The 8,117-nt window shown below is 45.3% G+C and overlaps 1 protein-coding gene and 2 long non-coding RNA genes across 4 annotated transcripts; all 3 read left to right on the top strand.

Annotated features, from left to right (window-relative positions):
- Positions 1-2,792: 2,792 nt before the first annotated feature.
- Positions 2,793-3,293, top strand: LOC146985395 (uncharacterized). The gene is made up of 3 exons (XR_015036057.1): positions 2,793-2,879; positions 2,978-3,064; positions 3,153-3,293. It is a non-coding gene; the product is annotated as an uncharacterized LOC146985395 (long non-coding RNA).
- A 1,085-nt stretch (positions 3,294-4,378) lies between these two features.
- Positions 4,379-5,374, top strand: LOC146985394 (uncharacterized). 2 transcript variants are annotated; one of them, XR_015036055.1, is made up of 3 exons: positions 4,379-4,674; positions 5,033-5,102; positions 5,235-5,374. It is a non-coding gene; the product is annotated as an uncharacterized LOC146985394 (long non-coding RNA). The 2 variants fall into 2 exon arrangements; XR_015036056.1 differs by having other exon boundaries at positions 4,775-5,102.
- Positions 5,375-5,579: 205 nt separating this feature from the next.
- LOC146985393 (uncharacterized) lies at positions 5,580-7,496 on the top strand. The gene is made up of 4 exons (XM_085780429.1): positions 5,580-6,039; positions 6,201-6,410; positions 6,527-6,807; positions 7,386-7,496. Exons 1-4 carry the CDS (start codon positions 5,580-5,582, stop codon positions 7,494-7,496), a joined length of 1,062 nt encoding a protein of 353 aa, XP_085636555.1.
- Positions 7,497-8,117: the final 621 nt, after the last annotated feature.

The following is an 8,117-nucleotide window of genomic DNA, read 5'->3' as shown; positions in this document are numbered from 1 at the left end:
GGGCATACAGGTGAACTATGTCTGCAAGTCGGAAGACTGCAGGACCCTCACCAGATCTGGTGGTCTCTACTAGATATGTGACTAGCTCTGAGAATGCCTGTGGGTGGGCATCCTCTTCGGGTGCACGTTCCTGTTCCAGTCTCTTGGTGGCTCTGAGGTATGACCTCTCTCTATTGTACAGGTCTATCAAGCATGCAATATGGTATTGGAACTCCTGTGCAATAGCATCTCCACCACTGAGTCTCGCAAGAAGTTTTCCATCATTTAAAGTTTTGGCACATTCATTAACTCTCTTATTGATATTCATCGTCATAGCTTGTCTTGTGAGTTCAGAGGATGGGGCTTCTTTGTCACAAATGAAACACATTTGGCCTTTAGGGCTGGTTCTACGCAGCTTGGTCTGGCTTTCCACTGGCTGAGCACTCTCTGCTCTTCTTTTTGTCGCTCTCTCCAATTTCGTGTTGTTGAACATATGGCGACAACTGTGGTGATACTGTGCCTTGTTCCTCCTCAGAGTTTCTTCAATGCCACCACCATCATCAAGTCTGGCTGGATCCAGAACAATAGGCATCTCATTAATTGCGTGAAAGAGGGGAATATTAGTCGCAATCATAGTGTAGCCATCATGTTGTTGTGGTTGTTGTGCACGTGGTGACTTGAGCTCTTCACTATTCTTCTTCTGGCAAAGACAACACTTGCTCCAGTCAGTCCGGAATTTAGACGGTCCAGGATCTGTATTTGCCATCTTGATGAATGGTAATCAAGGTATCACAGTATGATAATTATCTGTATTCAGTTAATGAAGGCAGAGGGGTTATCCTTTTACCACCTTGCACAATGCACAATCATGTACAATAAGGTATGGGATACGACGAGGTTCGGAATTTTTTTTTTTTAATGCACATTTAAACACACATTACAAAACAGTTACACAGACAGTTAGACATATACAAAACCATATGAGACGAAGGGTGGTTACAAAACAAACAAACACACAAGCTGGGACAGAACAAACTGGAGATTGGGGGGTAGGGTTACAAGAGGGGGTGTTGAGCAAGTTTATTGAAAATAAAACAGAGAATGAGGAGGTTGATAAAGTAAAGACGAGGGAAATAAAAACAGAATGAGGAGGTTGATAGAGTACAGAAGAGGGAATAAGAAAGGGGTGGGGGGTGGGGGGGGTGATGTTAAGTAGCTTTGGAAGTAGGTTCGGAAAATAATAATATATAACTTCCACCTAGTCCGATCGTTCTTCCAGTATCATTTTAAATCCTGTGCGATCTGTATATGTATCTCAAACTTCCGCGGACTCCGCAAGCACTGTTCGCAGAAGTTTGAGGTTTCATAGTTGAGTGTACGGTGTCTCATTGAAAACAGGTTGATGTGAAGATTTACTGCTGAGAAGTCTATTGTGTGACACCCGAGTACGCATACTTTTTTTTCATACTTTTTACAGCTTCCGTGTGATCGTAAAAATTGAGCTTTGCAGGTCCGCATTGAGTCCGCATTGAGTCAAGTAGGCTACACTGTGCACCGAGTATGTGGGGGCTTACACACACCGCATCATGTCATGTCCAGCTTGGAAACCTAGTATAGGAAAAAAAAAAATTTGGAGGGTGGGGTGTGGTGGCATTTATGCCTGTATGGATTGTACAGTTGAGAGAGACAGGAAACAGGGGGCAGAGAGAGGGTGAATAACACGCAATAAATGGCACCCGACATGGGATTCGAACCGGGGCCGACTACAGCGAGAACTGTGCCTCTGTACATGGGGTGCCTGCTCTAACCACTACACCACACAACACCCCAGGAAGATGCTACACATACTAAACCTCTAACACTACTATGATATCCACTACCATGCATTTTAGCCGAGTCAGACGTAACATGAACCTCGAATTTAGCAAAATATTAGGATTCCAGGACTGATATATGGTACAAGGAAGCAAGTGAGTAAGTCCATGGGTCCAAATTTGGATTCTACATAGTGAAAAATGTAATATTTGACACCAAGATCATTCAAATAGGACAAGTCTTTGCGATTGTATTCCGAAATGCCATATTACTGTATATTCAATGGCGGCCATCTTGAAAAATGGCCGCCATGTATAAATTTTAGGTGGCTAATGGGTTTTATCAAAAGAGCAATCCCCAAGGAGTATGTGTGCCAATTTTGGTGCTTGTTTCCAGAAGTGAACGATTCCTCCTGTAATTTGCAGTTATCTGCCCCACTAGTACTGCTTATTAGTACGAGATCAGTATACGGACGGTCAGAGTATATTTTTATGTACTTCTAGCATTAACAGTATGAATGAAATCTGTATAGTATTCACTTCTGTTGTCACAGAAGTCTTGAATATGCACTGCTACAAGTTAATAATAAGCTACAGTACGAATTAAATCTGTCTACCGGTAGTATTCACTTCTGTTGTAACCGAATGTAACCGTCTTCAATATGCACCGCTGCTACTAGTACTAGTTAGCTACGGTATGAATTAAATCTGTGTAATATTCACTTCTGTTGTCATAAATATATAATATGTAGGCTACTGCTATTTGTTTATAATTAGCTGTTTGTTTGTGACTGTACTATACAAGTAAGACCTTGTGTGTGTGCACAAACATGTGTATTAATGAGTTAGAAAGTGTGTACATTGTCCATATTTGTGTTATGAGCAAATATCTGTTTTGGTATAAATATGATAACATCCTTTTCCTGTTAATGGCAGATGGCTTCCAAACAAAAAAAACACAGGGCAATGGGGGATGCAGAGTGGCTATCCCGCCTGCAGAGATTTGCTGCCTTAGGTGTTTGGCCCTCTGAGGCAGGAAACAGACCAGCACCTCGGCAAAAGAAGTGGCATGATCTATATCTGAAGGTAAACCTGTCCTGGACAGAGTGATATGTGTATTAAATGTAAAGCTATGACATATTTAAAGGGAACACCTTCTTATTCGCTGTCAAACTTTAATACAGATTGAGAAATGCCCAATGCAGAAGAGGGGACAGATGTTACTGTTTGGAGGTGCACAGAGCTGCAGCTGTGGTTTCCACGCAAAGAAGGTATGTGAAGTCTCTCATACAATTATGTTGTGCTGGTGTTGAATTCTGTTGTATTACATTTTTTTTTATCTTCTCTGTGAATGTGTAGCCTTCCAGTTCGCTCCCTGTCTCAGTGCATCCAGGAACATCATGTACAGTGTCACAGCAGTCAGGGCCTTCATCTGCTGCGACCCCGCAGCCAGGACCCTCACCTGCAGCTCCACCACCACCTACGCAGCCAGGACCCTCACCTGCAGCTCCACCACCACCTATGCAGCCAGGACCCTCACCTGCAGCTCCACCACCACCTACGCAGCCAGGACCCTCACCTGCAGCTCCACCACCAAAGGATGTCTCTAGTACAACAACTAGTGGTGCACCTAGAAGGCCCATTTTGTCTTTGGCATCAGTAAGTAATGAGGATTTACTTGTTCTGATATTTATAGTATAAATATTATTAATAATAATATACTCAACTATATAAAATGTACAAAGCCCAAGTTAAGGTCTTTTTTTTTTCTTTCTTTTTTTTCAGTTTACAAAGCCACGGTTTGGTGGCTCTCATGGTGCCATGTTAAAGCCAAACCTAAGTTTGGCTGGGAAGCATTCACCTCAGTCTAAGGTAATGTAAAGAGAACATAGATTTGAGTTGATTTAAAAAATATACACTGGTACACTGTTATTGTTTTCATGTAGCAGTTACTATAGTGGTACTTTCATGCACTCATTTCATGTTTAAATGATTTGGTTTATTGACTGCTATACCAATAATGATAGATACATTCATTCATTATCATCTATGGTTATCCTTTATTGTGACCTGTGCCTTTATTCCCTCAGACCTCTGATGTATTTAGCCCCATCACAAGCCCCACAAAAAGAATAGTGTCACCAACTGGCCGCAGTCCCAAGATGCTTCTGCAGACCGTTTCTCCTCTGTCTCTTCCTCCCTCTCCTGTTCCTGTATATAGCCCAGCTTCTCCCATTCTGCCCTCCACTGCTACAGCTGTAAGAAGATATTCTACTACACTTGAAACAGGAACTGCTCTTGAGTCGATTGTTATGTATTCAACTTAACGTATTTTATTTTATCTTTCATAAAATAGCAAGTGGTATCTGCCACCTCCGCCTGTGTCTCCTCTGGAGCCCCCTCAGCTCCTCTCACCTCGACATTGGCTGAAAAGGTTTCAGATTCTGCCTGGCTGCCGACAAAGTTGCTGAAGACCATACCACTTCAGGATCAGAAGTGGATTTCAGCAGCCTTGTGGAAAAAACCAGCGCCTGCGCACGGATCTGAAACTATGGTACGATCCACCAGAGCCGTCTCTTATTTACCACCAAGTCCCCACTCCTGAGCGTTTTTTCCACCACCGGCTTCTCGTGTGGATGCCATACCACCTGTGGAAGGTCAGGCTGTCCTGTCCTGCTTGTGGCACACAGCTCACAAGCTATGGTGCTCACAAGAGAGCCCGCCACGTTTTGGATGTGGACAGGTATTACCTGATGGTAACCGAGACGCTCTGGTGCAGTTCAGCTGGTTGCAAGACAACCTATCTCTCATCCAGCAAGACGATCTTGGACCAGCTGGACTTGGCACACAGGCTGGAGTTCAGATTGATTCTGACTCGAAAGTAAGTATATGTAAATCAATTTGACTTAGTTTGATATCAAGAATTTAGAAGGTTTTAATGTTTGTCTCATTCGGTCTCTCGTTCCCTTTATTTTATACAGATTCGCTTGTGATGTGCGGGTGATCCGTTTCCTGAGGGAGAGGACACTAGGTAACAGTCCCACTCGCTTGGTAAGACAGCTGAAGGAGAACCACAGCGAGGAATGGCTAAAGCGTCTCTGCCGGTACCTTGGAGTGTGCTCTGACTTTGCCGCTAGGCCAAGCCTTTTCCCAGTGAAATTCCAGGATCCTCCTGAGCCTGTGGATGTTCCAACACACAGATGGATGCTTGCTGTTTATGGACGCGACATTTTGAGCAGGCTGGACCACATCAAAGCCAGCATAACATCTACCTTTGGCAGCATCCTAAAAATGGACTCCACAAAGAAGGTAAGAATTTTTAACTGCTAATGGTGTAAAGTACAGTAAATACATACATAAATAAATACATAATTATTACCCTGGTGCTCATATTTAACTATTTATTTATTTGAATTCACTGTGTTTTCTGTGTCATTGTAGATCACCAAGAAGCTCTCAGGCGTTGCTAAGGGAACTGCCCTTTGGCTTACATCTGTAAGCAATGAGAGAGGGCAAATCCTAATCAGTGTCCTGTCTGCTCAGGAGGGTCCTGCCCTGGACAGAATGGCAACTGGCCTTATCTCCAGGTACAGTGATGCCGGTGTGGCTCCACCTCAGCTGCTTTACGTCGACTGTGACTGTTGTCGAGAAGACAGAGGGCAGACAAAATTAAAGGAGAGATTTGGTGGGTGGCCCAACCTGATTGTCAAGTTGGACATCTATCATTTCATGCGGCGACTGGCATCTGGGTGTACAAAGGATGCTCATCCTCTGTACCCTGTCTTCATGGCGAAGCTGTCAGCCTGCATCTTCGAGTGGGACAGAGGAGATGTTGCCTTGCTGCGTCAGGCCAAGCGGGAGCAGCTGAGACAGGAAGGTGTCCCTGGCATCACTGATGCGCTCGTTGATCACAACATCACAAAAGACGAGCTGGCACTGCACTGCCGGAGGCAGACAAGAGGAGAGCGGCAGACAGTTGTCATGATTGAGCAGCTGCTCAATGAACTGATGGGTGCAAAGGGCAGGGACTTTCTCGGTGTTCCTCTGTTGGACCAGGAAAGGATGAGGCACATCTGGGAAGTCCAACAGAGGCACATTAAGTGCATACAGGACGAACCAGGGGTGCTTCTTTACACGCAGACTGGCACCACCACCAAGGCAGGCATTGTCCTGCCAAACTACAGGTGTGCCAGAGGGTCCACATCACTGGAGTCCTTTCACCTGCATGTGAACAGGTTCATTCCAGGTCAGTATGAATCATTGTTCATCAGAAAGATTCTTTAACATCGCACTACTGTTGCGTGTTATGTACCATTATCCTGGAAACAGTGGCACAATTAATAAATTACAGATGACCAAACACAAGAAATAAATGTATCATTGTGTTTACTTTTCTTCTATCTTAAGGAACGAGTGCCAACAGCCTGAATTTCCAGCTGTACCTCTTAGAAGGACTAAACAGGTGGAACCAGGACCGAGAAGCTGCATCCCTAGCAGTCAAGTCTGCCCCACTGCTGAGTTACTCTGGAGACCTTGTTCACTGTGTTAACACCCTCAGTGTCAAGGTCTTTGGAAGGCACATTGTCCCGTCTTTTCAGCCACCTGCTGTTTACACTGGTAACTATATTTTTTCATCCCGATGTAGCTATTTGCTGTATTCACTATTCAGTGTAATCTTTTTATTGCACTGAAAGTGAATTTTTCACCCACTATTGTTATCCCACCTGTCTCAGGTGAGCTTCTTGGCATCGACTACTTGTACAGCCAGACGGGAAAGGCCTTGCAGGATGTACATCCTGACTCAGAGGAAACTGAGGCACTGCTTGAAGATGTAGGCACTGAGGAGGAGCTGGAAGATGAGGGTTTTGAGGAAAGTGGGCTAGACCCCACTGTGGAGCTGCTGGACCTGTCTGATCCAGCCCCTGTCACCACCAGCTCAGCTCCCACTCCAACTCCCACCTCTCTCCAGTCCTCTCCTGGTCCTGCTGTTTCCACAGCACCTGAACAACAACTGGTATTAATTATAGAATTATGATGCTAATTAATAATTATGCAATACGATGAAGTCCAATTTATTGCCTTCTTATAATCACCTTTTTGTATTACATTTTACAGCCTGTGCGTGAGTCCACACATTCTGTTCAGTCAGCCCTTGCTATCCCTACTGAACTGTCACAACTGGTAAGTGTTCTTATTATGTGTCATATCATTTGTTGCACTTGTAATATGATGTAATATATATATATATATATATATGTATATATATGTTGGGACCTCACCCACATGTTCTCAAACAAAGGACCATAAAACCAGCAGGGGACAAGGAATGCGCGACAGCAGACAACGGCCGTTAAATCACATCTAGGTTTGATTCCAGCCAGACGTTCAAACTCTGGCCTCCCATTGGTCAGTACCTGGCGGAAGCCCCGGAAACCCCTGTGACGTCACCGAAGGCTTAAGTGCTGCGGCGACGCGCCGCTCCAGGCTTTTTCCCGTGTAACGAAGTACCGCAAGGAGCTCCAGCTTCGCGCAACTAGTTACTCTAAAGGGAGCACATCAAACGTTTGAACTCAAGACCTGGGCCGCCGTTAGCTTGCTGGACGAGCATACTGCCCCAAGTTCTTTTTTCTGAACCACCTGGATCCTGGGGAAGACCTCCGAGCAATCGCCGCTCCCTCTTCCCCACCTCTGCCGCAGTCGTGAGAGCCGCCTTTCTTCACGAGACGACGTCGGACTCCGCCGTCCAGAGTTAACTCCACCGGTCCTCCTCTCTGCCACCCTTCCAGAGGACGACTCGTTTGTTCCGCTGTAGGACGCTACAGCCGCGCCGCACGCCATCAGATCGACGGATCTATCGCGTCGGCAAGCACGCTTCTATCCAAAGTAAGAGAGCTTTTGTCTGGGCAGAGACTAGAACTAGCGTGAATTTGTGTTGCATATCTTTGAGGACCGCCGCGTCCGGTTATGTTGATTATGTTGATTTTGCTGTATGCTTATTTGTTATTGTAACTAGACAGTTAGTCACGTATGAACACAACTCTCCATATCAGCGCCAGAGAATCAGTGAGGACACCTGGGCGTTAGTTCTGTTGCCTTCACTGTAGTGCTGCATGTGGGATTGAGTTCATCTTAGACTAACGTGACCAATCGGTCTACTTTTGCCGTCGTTATCCTTTCTCTCTCTCTCTCTCCTTTCTCTCTCCCTACTAACTTACACACGCGCGCACGTACGCAGATACACCACACACATACGCACACACACACACCCACACACAGATACCCACCTACCTAACACAGCGGGCCTCCTTTAGGGACCCCGCCATA

The sequence above is a fragment of the Trachurus japonicus genome, chromosome 6 (genome assembly GCF_045865225.1).
Source record: "Trachurus japonicus isolate A0001 chromosome 6, Traja_1.0".
NCBI lineage: Eukaryota > Metazoa > Chordata > Actinopteri > Carangiformes > Carangidae > Trachurus > Trachurus japonicus.
The sequence above is the reverse complement of the archived record's forward strand: the minus strand, read 5'-3'. Positions and strand labels throughout refer to the sequence as shown.